Source organism: Gymnodraco acuticeps, unplaced genomic scaffold, assembly GCF_902827175.1.
Source record: "Gymnodraco acuticeps unplaced genomic scaffold, fGymAcu1.1, whole genome shotgun sequence".
Lineage (NCBI taxonomy): Eukaryota > Metazoa > Chordata > Actinopteri > Perciformes > Bathydraconidae > Gymnodraco > Gymnodraco acuticeps.
The window spans coordinates 733,019-747,091 of NW_022990082.1; the positions used below are offsets into that span (position 1 = coordinate 733,019).

General features: G+C 41.0%; 1 protein-coding gene across 8 annotated transcripts in view; it reads left to right on the forward strand.

The window, feature by feature from the left end:
- Positions 1–814: 814 nt before the first annotated feature.
- celf5a (cugbp, Elav-like family member 5a) overlaps positions 815–14,073 on the forward strand; it is a 199,552-nt gene continuing 186,293 nt past the window's right edge. For all 8 annotated transcript variants that reach the window (XM_034216214.1, XM_034216216.1, XM_034216217.1 and 5 more), the window contains exon 1: positions 815–1,250. In XM_034216214.1, the coding sequence (XP_034072105.1) occupies positions 848–1,250 (403 nt within the window). In that variant the 5' untranslated portion in view covers positions 815–847. The remainder of the gene's footprint in view (positions 1,251–14,073) is intronic.

Here is a 14,073-nt window from a genome sequence, read left to right on the forward strand (position 1 = left end):
CTGCAAATTTGCTGATTTTGACTATAAAAAGCGATTGGAATCATACATAAATCACATTTACAACACAGATCAGTGGAGACATTTTATTATTATTACTATTTAGTTTTTCTTTAGTTGTTTTTCCGTTACATTGGAGTATGACAGGTGAGGCTCTGCCTCCCCTGCCTCCCCTGACTGCACGTCGCTGGTAGATACGGCCATGCTCGAGCCGGTTTCTCAAACGTACCTACCCCACCTTTAATGTATCTTACAAGGTACCTAACCAGCGCAGTAACTTTTACGTTTTTAACTTTACTACACATCAGCATTTAACTTTGCCAACACTTGTTTACTTCAAGTAAAGATTTTAAATAAGGGCTTTTACTTTTACTAGACCTTTTCATGGAAGATATTTGACAACTAACATGTGTAATCAACATACTGAATGATGGCTGTCATATAGGCCTACTGGGTAACAGAAAGGAGCCATTGTAAATTGTATTAGTAACGTCTGTGCTTTTCCTGCAAGTAAAAATGTCTGCCAAATGAATATTTTCACTTGTTTTTCTACCTTTACTAAAGAAAATGATTTGCAGTATACATGTAGCTTCTTGCCCCACTGTAAGGAAAGTGTTTTACAAACATGCTCAGTCATGTCTAGAAAATCGGTCAACAGAATTTGCCTCTCCTCAGCTGCAGTAGCTGACAGGTGACGCTGGGTGTCGCTGCAGAGCGTCTCATATCGCTCCTGTGTGCTCATTCCGCCACCGCCCCCTCCGCCTGCCTTTACAGTGTGTGCGTGTGTGTTTTGTCTCGGATAGAAAGTCAGCCTGGTTTCCAGCTGAGTGCTTGCTCTCTCACAGTGTGTATGTGTGTGTGTTGTCATTATTATCCACTCTGCTCCCAGCTCAGAATGGCCAGATTCACTCAGACTGAAACAAGAAGGCAGCACCATCCACAGCAGCCCCAGCCCGCTCACTCCAGCCTGGTTTTCACCGGACCGGGGGTACCACCGATCCAGCAACCACTGCTCCTTATCCCACATCAGCACCAGTACCCTCAGATCACATTTCCGAAACCCATGAACGGGACAGAACCCATTTCCATTCATCCGGAGAACGGCAACATGAAAGACCAAGATGCCATTAAGCTGTTTATCGGGCAGATACCGCGGAACTTGGAGGAAAAAGACCTGAAACCCCTGTTTGAACAGTTTGGGAAAATCCACGAACTGACAGTCCTCAAGGACCGATACACCGGCATGCACAAAGGTAACGTGTCGCCCCCTTTAAATCGCTGCGAGGCCCATATAACACTGTATAACTGCTTATTATTTCTTTCACCTCTTGAACTCATTTGTGTTGAAACAGTAACGAGAACAACGTGTGTATTTGTCACTTTCTTTCATTTGATCCAGATATGATATCAGTCTACTATTCTTAACAATTCATCATTTCATCTAACATTCACGAGGTGTGTTATTTTGTCCCAGATATGATTCCTTTATAAAGTTAGTTTAATCTAATATTTTAGATCATTTTTATTTCTGCATTTAAAAAATATCCACATTTTTGATTAGGCTACACAGAAAATAAATGGGAGATTTACAAATAGGCCTATTATCAGGGCTTGCAGTGTCAAAAATGATAGGGTGACTAACTCTGTTGGCCATGTTCTGAATTTCATTGCTATTTTCCTAACACGCTCTTAAGTGGGGCAGAGGCGCTTGGAAAGGATGCATTTTTAAAGAGCCTTGCCTTGCCAGTCTTTTCGCGGAGGGGCGGCATCATTTATTCATCCCATGCTTTCTTTAACATCTCTCCCCATGTGAGAATGGGGCTGGGACCTGGTGCATACCCGACCCAGCGAAATCAGTTCAAAACCACAATGTCTCTAAAGGGCGCAAGAACTGTCACAAGATGACGGACGCAGGGTGTGCAGAGATGCTGCTTCTGCTGGCTTGAGGCTGTAAATCCGCTCAGCTCACACACTGACAACTTCCACCTTCCATAATGAAGTTGCTGAGGGTGTGTGGCGTATAGATCTCAGCCTGGGTGGGGTTAAAAACATTTCACAATATCTTAGCCCCCACCCCCCCCTTACTGTGGATCCCACAGACGTCATCATCATCATCATCATCATCATCATCATCATCATCATCATCATCATCATCATCATCATCATCATCATCATCATCATCATCATCATCATCATCATCATCATCATCATCATCGTCATCCATCACCAGTTTCAACCAACTTTTAGTTTTTTGTTTGCATGACATTTATGCTTCCCTGGTGGCAGAATCATAACTATTTTGAATGCAATCAACCAAGGGCAATACATTTCCGAGACACAAACTGACAATCATTTTGTCAAAAATCACAAGCAAACAAAGAAACAAAACCAATCATTCAAAGAGAAAAAAACACTGTCCAAAACAGCGTTTGTCACACTTTTTTATGATTTAAAATGTGCATTAATATTTGTGTTTTTAATACTGTCCAATGCATGTCACAGACCAAAAACATGATCATCCTTTGGTTGCAGTATTAGTACAAATATATATAAAATAAGCCTGTTTCTAAATTATTTCCCCATCTTGCGTTCCTACAGAGCAGATGTTGATATGTGAGGGATGTACAGGAGATAAGCCTTTTATTGCAGTGACATTTAGAAAAGACAAATGACAATCTGTGGCGGTAATGTAAATGCCATTTGCAAATAATGTCTTCTATGATATATACAATCACCATGAAAATACATATTACATCTGTTACCATTACAAAGGTTGACCACAACTGTCACAAAGCCCATGTTTTGAGGCGGCAGCAAAAAAAGACTTAAATATTAGTTTTTTCTGTTAATTCATATGATTGACATCCTAGGAAAGACACAATTATACACATTTAAAAAAAAAAAAAAGTACAGTTAGGGTAAGTGATAATAAAGACACAGAAACAAAGGAAAGGCAACATTTAGCTAATTATGCAAAGATTTATATATTTGATGTTGCAGTTGATCTAAAATATTTGCTATCTTGCAAAATGTCAGTGACATTTGGATGTATTGAATGTTTATAAAGTTTTCATGCTCGATGCACCATTAGATTGTGTTGTCGTAGCTTCTATTAGCAACATATTTTATAAAGCAACTTGCAGTATTGCTAACACTTCATACAGTTGAAATTCATAGAAGGGAAGACATCTCTTCAGTGTAGCACTCATTTGGCATTCTTCGGTATCTATTTGTGTGTGCATGCATGTACTAAAATGTCAGTGTTGCATAAAGATTGCACTATATAGCTCTTGATGATTGTCGCCCAATAGGTGTTAAGGAAAAGGCAATTTTCTTTTAACTGTTTATTCCCTTAAATTAACAAACAAAACATCTTATATGTTAGCTTGTTTTTACAGGTCAAGGTGCTCATCTCTCTTACCTGAGTTGATAATTATAATTGTATAGTTATTTTTAGAACACCAAATGAATTACAATTTTAAGGGTTCAAGGTTCAATCGAATGAAATGGCTTACAATGTAATGAATCCATGCAAAACACACACACACACCATTCTGAGTGTTGTGCATTCGTAGTCATTGCACTTATTCTGTCATTTTGATTTGACATTCATCCACGTTGCCCTTTTTTTGTTTGTTATTTCTTTCTTTTCTTATGCAACTATTTTTCCCCTTGGTAATCCATGAGGGAAAACATGGAATTAGTTTGTAAAGCGTGATAATAATGCATGGCCATAATAACTCGACTCAAGAGGATTAGCAAATGTGCATTGTCTGAAGCAGCAGTCTCCTGGGTGATCAGCTGGTTGCCTCCCTAAACAGTGGCTGCCTCTGCCAATTAAAAATTCAGTCTAGTCTGCCTGTTGAAATGATTAATTCTGCCCGCGCTGTCGATGGCCTGCCAATTATTGTCGCCCAATTGGTATTAATAGGTAGAGGATTTCCTGATGTTGAATTTATCACAGGCTGTGAAAACTTCTCCCTTTGGCACTAATTAGCTTCCACTTATAGTGCCTGCAAAATACACAATTGGACACTTAGGCACATGCATATATGCAATAACAAGGCTTTAATCTATATTATTATCATAACCTCCAACAAGGAGGTTATGTTTTTGGTTTGGTTTATTTGTCAGCGGGATTATGGGAAAACTACTGGTCAAATTTCCATGTCAGTTTGTGGAAGGATTTTCTTTTCTTGTTCATTTTTGTGATCAAATAAATAGTCTTGCTTTGGCAAAGTGGATGTATATGCAAATCACTCAGAATAATGCTGGATCTGTTCCAGTGTAGATTTGTGTGTAATGCTGGACAGATTTTATCATGTGAGTTCGGTTGAGACTGACTAACCTTTCATCGTGCAGTGAAGAAACATGAGCTCAAACGAGACGGAAGGAGAAGGAATAAAATACTTTTTTCTACAGGTGTGATTCAGCACAGCAGACAGATGAACAGACAACACAGTCCCTACACTACTTCAATCCGCCGCCAACTCAGCCCCGGTATCAATATTAAACTAGTCTCGGGTGTCAGTGTGTTAATGCATTTATAAATGGACCAAATATATTGCCGTAGACCCCAGCCAAGCAGAAGCACATTAAATCACAGAATAATCTAATTAAATATTTATTCAAGTTTGTATTTTTTTCTCTCTCTGAGCAAGTCTGATGGATAGCATTCCTCGGTGGGTTGCCCTCCCAATAAAAAAAGAAAATGAAGGAAACAGGAATAGCTGGAATTCATAAAAACAAAATGTTATGGTATGAATAGGAGACTGACGTTTTTATATTTGAAACAATACCTGCAAGGCAGCAGCATTGATGCAACTCAGCTCTGGTTTGTAGAAGCCTCTCTCTCATCTTTGACATGATGGAAGTCGAAGCACATCTACACGTCTCCATATTGTGTGTGCCTTATGGTCACCACACTGCTGTAGGACGGCATCTCCCATGGGGAAACAGATGGGATAAATTCACTTACAGACTATAAACAGAGCTGTAGAAGTGACATGGACGCTACATACACAACACTCTGTGATGATATTACTGATTTACTGTAACAGACAGCAGTGGAGCCTATAGGCTTTTAGTTAATAAGCCAGTTGTGTGGTTGATTATTGTATAAAACAGTTTTATTATTGTTTCAAGAAGGACTTTATTCCATATGTGAACACCGACAAAGGAAAAAACAAGTCTCCTTGCTGTGTGCAGTGATTCGATTGAACAAATCTAGAATAAAATCTTCTGTCAGGGCTAGTGAGCGAAGGCCACCGAGCCAATCTAATGCAGTAACAGCACTGGCTTCGCAATCTTTAAACGTCTGTAAATATTGTAATAAGCAACAGGGCTTTCCTCATAAAAGATGCAGCAGTTCAACTGGTACTGACAGGCGCTATGGGCCTTGACTTCAGGATGAGGAGCACTGCCTCTCTCTCTTTGTTCCTCTTTTCTGTTGGTTTTCCAAGGAGATTGCCAATCTCAGATACCGACAAGGCCGCGCTCTGCCAGAGGTTAGCGTCCGCACACCAAACTCACCTGGCTTTTATTCTGTCTCCGCTTCTTTGTCCTTAATCCCTGCCCAAGAGAGCCTTTCAAATGGATTGATTTCCTGCGCCAATGAAACATTCATAATGGCTTGCAGTATATCATGCTTTCTGTACGTTAGAAGTGCAGTTATTCCATGACCTTTCTGGAATATGGTTGTTCTTAATAGGTGCCTGGAGCTGGGACATATATGGGGAGATGTGGTATGAGGTCTAAGGGGAAAACATGAAGCATTTTCATCACTTTTTTTCATTAAACTATACACAACATCTGTATCCAATTAAACAGACTATGAAGTTCTGTGGTGGTTGGTTTATAGTTGTGGACAGTGTCAGGGCATGATTAATTTGACAGATTGTAAAGGTTAAACTTTAAATAGTTTTCATCTCTTTCCTGGAAGTTAATCCATTGGTATTTGCTTTTGCTTATGCTTGCTGTGATATAATGATGTTTTTATGTATTAGTGCATTTAAAAAAGCACCAATGATGTTTGAGAAAAGGCTTTCTAGTATAGACTTTGAAGAATATTACTGATATTTTTATTTGAATGTATTACCATTGTTAGGAAACGTCATACCGTCTTTGATGGATATACAGACAGACTTTTCAAATTCTAAATTAAGGGATGTAGGGTTGGATTTAAGAGTCCATAGAGGTATACCACCTTCTTGTTCATACACAAAGGTCACAGCAGCCTTTTCTTTAGACTTAATAGAGGGATAGAAGCCTATCTATTTTGTATGGGTCGCTTAGCAGATAGTGCCATTGCCTACAGAGCAGAGTGTACTCTTATGAGGGGAGGGGGGTTATAAAGGCACAGAGGGGGAAAGAAGGAGGGAGCGAGGGAGGTGGGGGTTGGCGGTTTCTGTTAGAATAGCACAAGCTCTTTAATGTTGTGTTTGAGCCTGGCTGGGCACAGATTCATTTTAGATGGAAAATGAAATAACAAGGGAGAGGAGAGAGAGGAGATTTTAATGCAATGTTTTGCGATAATCCCTCTCCATTTTGGAATGGTTCAGGAGAACTCATGCCTTGTAAGCCTGTACAAGCCTGGAAAATAATAAGTTATTTGTCTTGCCTTATAGTACTGTGCCCTTGGAGGGCTCGCTAACCCCCATGTTTTGGCCAACAAACAATCACAGATTAGTCAAGCTGTCACATCTCTCTGAATGCCAAATGGTTGAGCCCTTGATGCTGGTGTGAATGAACAATGCATTCATGTCGTACATGTATCAGCCTGAAAGTGCACCTGCATATAACAAATCTGTGTGGATATAACTTAGCACTGCCACTAGACCGACAGGGAGGATGGCACATCTATGCAGCGGAGCCCACAAGGCAAATGACAGACAGACACATGAGTGCAGAACAATGGATGAATAGACAGATGGATAAGTGGAAGGGGGAAGATGAAGTGTTTGTCAGAGAAACAAATAGTCGCTTTCATCTCAAGGCAGAAGTATAGAGTAGAGTGATGGCTGAGCGCTGGACATGGAGGATCCCTCTGACAGGTTGAAAGCGGCTTGGACACTGGAGGGTGGGATGGATGGAGGATGGAGGATGGAGGGTGGAGGGTGTAGGAGGAGGAGCAGCAGAGGTCAAGTTTGACAAATGTACGGTTTAAAATAATTTTTGAAAGCTGTTAACATGAGAAAATGCCTCTTGTAACACTAGTTACACTCCGTTATTACTGGTGCTGCTAGTGCAGATACAACAACTTCTACCACTGGTCTGCAAGAACATTTACTTAACAGCTTTTATTACATCAAAAACCTTAAATGTAATGTAACAACAGACTAAAACACGTTGAAATTGACAACATACATAATAACTTTCGAAATTGTTATAATGGCACGGTCAACAGCACTATCAGCATGGAGACCTTTTTCCTTCTAATATTAAGCAATCCCCAATTTGTGATGGAGACACATTTCAGATTGGGAACACGTCTATGACTGCTCAGGTCTGGAAGGGATGTGTGAAGATACATGCTGCTCAGCACAGTTATAAATAGAAATTCTGTGGTATTTCCAAAAATAGGTTAAGCTGCCATCGCTGCACTGTTGGCATGACATCACTGATTGCCTGCCAGCCTCCCCCAAAAGACGGCTCCCATACTGTGCTCAAAAGGAGGGGGAGAGCGAGGCAGAGACACAGGCAGCATCTGTGGGCGACTGTAGGGCCATGTCCCCATCATTTCCACCGTTGGCCCCCCTACTCTCCTCACACACCATCCCTTACATCACGCAACCATCTCTCCCCTCACTTCTTCCATCTATCTTTCCTGCTGAAGCGGCATCGCTGTAGCTAACAGCCCCTGTGCTTTATCGTCGGAGACACTAACTGGTCAGGGGCTTTGTACTGGAGATGTATCGTATCCACATTTTTGTTTAGTGCGATGCAAGCAAATGATGTGCCAAATAGTGCAGAAGAGACATATGAGGGATTTCATTTGTGTTTGTTTTTTGATGATCAAATGTAGATGTGGTTGAATGAGCAGTGTATGCAGACTTTACATGGGTTCCAACATGGCATCCGCTCTGTGGTTCACTCATCAACGGTAGATCTGGCTTAATTAAAAAAGACAACTCAAATTAATTAATGGTGATGGGCTCCCATATCTGCTTCGTCTGCTCTTGGGGTTCATTTGAGAGTTCTTTCTTTACCATTCTTCTGACCTATATATAATATAATATAGATAGATAGATAGCTAGATAGAAAGATAGATATATATTTAGATAGATAATAGCAATTATTTCCTTTTTTCATTAGCAGGACAGTATTTCTTGAATTCACTGGGTTGAATGTGGTATAGGAAATATATGTGAATGCAATTAACACCCTGGTGCCGGCTTGTTAGTCAGACCGTTGGTGTCAATTTCTCCTTCTCGTGCTCTGTGGTGTAAGTATCAAAAGAAAGAATTAATTACATGTACTGGATTGAAACAATAAATATAAGCAGCAGAGCACTCATTACTTATTTTAAAAAGACCTGCAAATAGGTGGCCTAGCAGCATGACAAAGAACAATGTTTGTGTGTGTGTCTGGTTTTTCTCCCCCTCACATGTCTTTCTTCCTCACGCGTCTTTCAGCCACTCAATCTGGGCAAACTCTCTGTCTTTGAAGCGCTGTCTTTAAAGGGATCTTTCAATTTGTAAAATCAAAGTGAGAAGCTCATCCGCCTCTTAGCCAACAGTCAGTTTGCAGCTGCCAGTCATCTGCGATTGTGGCTTAATGCTTTGATCAATTGATCCGTCTCAAAGGTTTAAATGCCTTTCACCTTTCAAAAGAGGACAAGCATTGTTAGAAATATTGCATCAAATGTTAATTAGGTACATTATATGAAGACTTTCCATCAGTGGAAATGTATGGTGCACTGTAGCAGGAGGCAATGGGCATGAGCCAAGTGAAAGTGATTTGATTATTTCCTCTTGCCTGGTCCTGTTTGTCTTTCCAGGAGTTTGTTATAGTACATGAACAGAAGGAAATGCAGTTTTCTGACTTTGACTGGGGGAGGGGCTCACAGAAAGTTCTATTGATTTCTGTGTAAATCGCCTGGTCTGAGCAGTCTTGGTTGGGGGGGGGAGGCCGGGACGACGGGCCGGAGCGACAGGACTTGGCAGGTAAACTCTTGTTGCCCTCCCAGAAGTAACACGGCAGTAAGTGTGAACCTAGACATTATTTACAGCTCTGTGAAACTCCATCCATTAACAGTGTCAATTAGCTAGCTCATCAGGGATGCAGACCATTAGATGTATTTATAGATTGGGCCCTGGCTTTTATAGCAGAAGAAGGATGAAGTACACAAATAGTCTACAAAAGCAAAGGCTTACTTTAAGGACCACAGTGCGGTGGAGGATGCCAAAGTGCTGTTTCCTAAGTGTTGTCCATAACCGCATATTGAAATAGTTCTGGCCAACTTAATGGGGGGCCAGTTGCAATCTATCATGTCACCCCTTGGAAATGCACATACTGCCAAAGGGCATTATCTCAGGAACTTTGTCAGGAACTCGTTGAAACTGTATACTGTTTTCCACCCTCCTAATGCTGATATGCCTACACTATATAGCCCTGTGTCAGCCTTTGAGAGAAATACTCTAGAGTTGGATATGAAGAACCACTTGTGCCCTGAGAGAACTTAACCTGAAAACCACACAATAGTGATTGTAAAGGTGTCTATATCTCTTCATTGTTCTTCATATCTTCTTTGTCCCAGTAATGATTCGTAAAAATACAAAGAGCCTTTCAGAAAGCAATCATTGTCATACTCATTAGGCAACGCACGCCATACAATGAGATGTGCATTGTTATGTTTTTTAAATGCGTAGCTTCACACACGCCCACAGGCACTCCTCTGCAGTCTATGGATCTATTTGACTGCTGCATGCAGGCTTTAGTGTAGTGTGAGCAAGTAGCAACAAATCAATCGCTGAGGTACCCTACTCAGGGGTCAGAGAGGATATGAGGGGGGACTATTTCTTGCCCTTATGATGGACACCGATGCTCCTCCGCGCTCTGCGACGTTCATCCTCCCCCAGCCATTGCTCAAGGTGAAGGGATGATGGGAGGGGTAGTGAAAGGAGAAATGAAGGAGGATTTTGGAGCTGGATGTAGCAGAGAAGAAGGTGTGGGGTGATTGATGATGGAGTGATGGAAGAGTGTAGTCAGCTTGAGGATCATGAGATGGTGACTGAGCACAGGCACCAGCTTCCTTTAAGGTGGCTATCTGACTTAAAGGAGACCTATCATGCTATATTTAAATGATATAGTGTATGACCATACCTATATAAGGTATATTTATACATTTTATTTTTCAAAATACCAAACAGATCATTTTTTAGCCATGCCTCGTTTCGCTCATTTTCGCTCTATTCCAAGCCTGTCTTTGAAAATTCTGAGCAGCAGCTGACCACGCCCCCCTGCAGAAGAGGGGGGCATGAGCCGGCAAGAGTCACGTTACCATGCTTGCTGTGATTACGAGTGTGGAATAAACATGTCATCTCAGAGCAATGCATGTGTTCAAGCATATTATCAATTTGATCCAGAGACTGACCCTGAAGCAGCGGAGGTTTTGGTGGAGGTGCAAACATCTCGGTTGCAGCAGGACGTTTCTGAATGGTTAGTTGACAAGCTGTTGTCCCTATTTATTTTACTCTGTTACGATGCTTGCTACTTATTCCGTTCATATTTTGGCTAATTAGCAAGAATGCAATGTGTACAGTTTATAACTTAGAGTTTGTAACGCAAAAACAGCAATATATATATATATTTATAAAGGGAGACATTCATATTTTCAGCATATATACAATGGCCTCATTGCGTTTATTAATAGTTTACAGCCCTTTTCTTCCAACATCGTGCAACAACCGTTGGAAAGTTCAATAACTTAGGGTGATAAAAAGTATAACTCCAACAACACCTCAGTTGTCAGCAATGTGTTTCATGTGTTTTTAAAAGCTCAGTTATTGACTTCTTTCTACAGGTGTACATGTGCAAATTGCGCCACGATGCCTTCTGAACGGAGAATGTGTGCTGCATGGAGATACCACAGGTAACATTTTTGATAGCTTCACTAAGTTGTCTGTTTAGAGAATACATTTTTCACATGTCATTCAATATATGTTTATCACACTAGGTGTCAAGACGGATGCAGGAAATTGAAGACTCTGTTAACTGTATGGTGGACCATCCTGGATTGGAGCCTGTGTGCCTGAATGTGTTCTCCCTGCAGAGTGCATTGAATATTTACAGAGCTGAACATGGTGGACTACAGTTGCGGCAAATAGAGCAGTGAGTGGTTTGTTTGTTTTGACTGAAATTGTAAAACGAATGCCAATATTGTTCATGGAAATAAATACTGGTGTAGATGGCTTTATGCAATCTTTCATTCTGTCATTGTACTATTATATACTACACAGCAATGGCATAACACACCCATGTGTACGACAACAAAAGTCCACACACAACCTTATGCTTTTGAAATCAGAATATTCTTTACCCATCCAAACATGAATAATCACGATACATTTGATATCAACTCGGAACTTTATTTCGTTTAGTTCTTTGAACCCATAAAAAAAAACTAAATGTACTTGTATTTTGTATAAATGACTCTAAATATTTTTTTTTAATGATTTCAGGCGTCACAGGTATCTAGCCTACAGAAGCTTTGTGAGCTGGTGCTGGGGCTTCCTTGGATGCAGGATCAGAGTGGTGATTCCGGCCTGCGTTGTCCTCAGGGAGGCAGGAGTTTCCTGATCTGCGAAATGTCTATGTTGGGTTCAGACAGCAGCCAAATTGAACCGTGTAGCATAACCGGCGATGACCTCCTCCCTGTCAGGTCGCTCATAATGGTGCAGGGTCCACAAAGACTTGGTCGAAGATGAGGTCCATCAAGTTGACCACGTAGCCTGTGCAATGTTAAAAAAAGCACAACAAAAAGTGTGGTTTAGATTAGTATATGCATGTAAAAAACTGAAAGTTCTTTCTAATTTTTTTATTTTATATTTGTAAATAGTTGTATAATAAATATTTTAAACACTTACGGAATGTGGGGTCAGTCTTTACTGGTTTTGCTCTGCATTCTCCCTTCCTGGCCTTTGGGAACTGCAGTTTATACAGAGGGTTTCCAGTGGATGTAGTGGCTTGTGCACGCTCAGCGTTTTCATTGTAGTGCAGGGCTGCCAGGTACAGTCTTTCATTTCCGCCATGAGAAAAAAAAATGTAAATAATAGCAAAGGATGTACAAATTGTCACTAATTAGTAAGTATGTGAGGTGCTGGCCTGTAAAGAAGAAAACATACAGTAGTTAGAACAAAATCATCTCAATTTAGTATTCAGGATGATAAAATACTATTTGGATAAATATAGTCTGAAATCCCAAAAGATGGGGCTTAAAACTCTCTATTTAGCAAAGCTCTTTGCTTAGCCTTTTCCAATCTGAGTTAGTTTTGAACCGCAACGTGCATGCTGTGTTTCTGACTCAATACAGATGATGTGTTGGAGAGGGGCTGAGCTCAGTAGACTGACTGTCATGAGTGCTAGCCACTAATTAGCCTGTTGCTAGAGGTAAGGCCTCGTCAACAACAACAGACCAACGGGGCTTTAGCTCCGTTTTACTCGTGGTGTGTGTCCCCCCCAAGCCCCCAGGAAGTGCGCCGGACTCAGATGAACATATTCGTGCTGGCCAAACGGCGGTACGACACTTCCGTTTGGTTGCCAGGCCCGGAAACACTTTTTCCCATTGACTTACATGGGGAAAGAGTGGTCTGTAACTCGTTGGATAATTTTTTTTAAACTAAATAAACTACCCAGTATGAACACTTGTATAGCCCTTATTAAAAACATTCGTTCCTCAAGTTGTAAAAATTTGCTAATAACGTTATTCTGAGAGTTATTTCCCTCTGCATTATGAACGCGCATCTAACCCACGGGACCGCGCCGCCCGGCACGTTCATGTTACGTGTCCCGACCAATCAGAGCACACTGTACTCACAGGGAGGGTGGGGCTGGAGCTATTGGAGCTACAACGAGCCGTTAAAGGCAGAGAGTGAAATTCAGTGAATAAACGTAGTTTACAGAGATGCTGTATGAGAAACCAATGTGAGTTGCGTTTATCTTTACCCATGGATGCACAATAAGAACGGATCCATATCGTCTTACTGCCATCCCACCAGGGTCGGCGTCATGGGGGGTCATTCGAGGGCCATGCCCCCCCAAATGAGTCACTGTGCCCCCCCAACGCAGGGTGGGCAAGCCTTGCCACTTTGCCGTTTTTTTGAATCATAGAAGTGAAAACGTTTCCACTAAAGGTTTTTTGTGTGAAATACATCAGAAATAAAGAATACAAATATAAAACACAGCCTGAGGTGTGCTCACTGCTGCTCTCTGATTGGTGTGTTGCTTGACCAATGACCCCCGACTTTTGTTTTGTTATCATTACGTGGCTGTGTGTTTTAGATGAAAGCCGGTGGCAATCTGTTCATCTGTTACACTGATTATACAGTAAAGCCATCGAAAATAATATGATATACAGTACAGTACAAGTAGCCTACTTCTGGGTCTCTGTGTTTCATTCAAGCTCGGCTCTCTGTGTGTGTGGCACGATCGCATTTTGTGAGTGCGCGAGCGGTAACGTGGAATGTTGTTGTTAGCATCCGGTTAGCTAGCTATGCTAACAGATATAAAGAGCTGTTTCTACACCAAGGTGGAGGAGAGAGTCCTCTCCTGTCAGACTGAGAGGATCGTATAACCTCAGCTCAGTGAGGTAAGGACTCTCTCAGTGTTTAGATAGTTCACTTTAGTGTAAGTTATCTCAGTGGGTCTCAAACGGTTTGGTCACCATTTATGTAAACAAGTATTTGCGAGGAACGGTATATGGTCATTAGCTTATAGCCTAGTTATTAAAAAAATAAGAGAATAAATGAAAAACGGGTATGAAATACTATAGGACAGTAACACAAGAATACAGTTTAAAAGGGGAGTGATTAGTAAAATATCCATAAAGAAAAAGTAAATCTGTTTACAGTTCTGTTT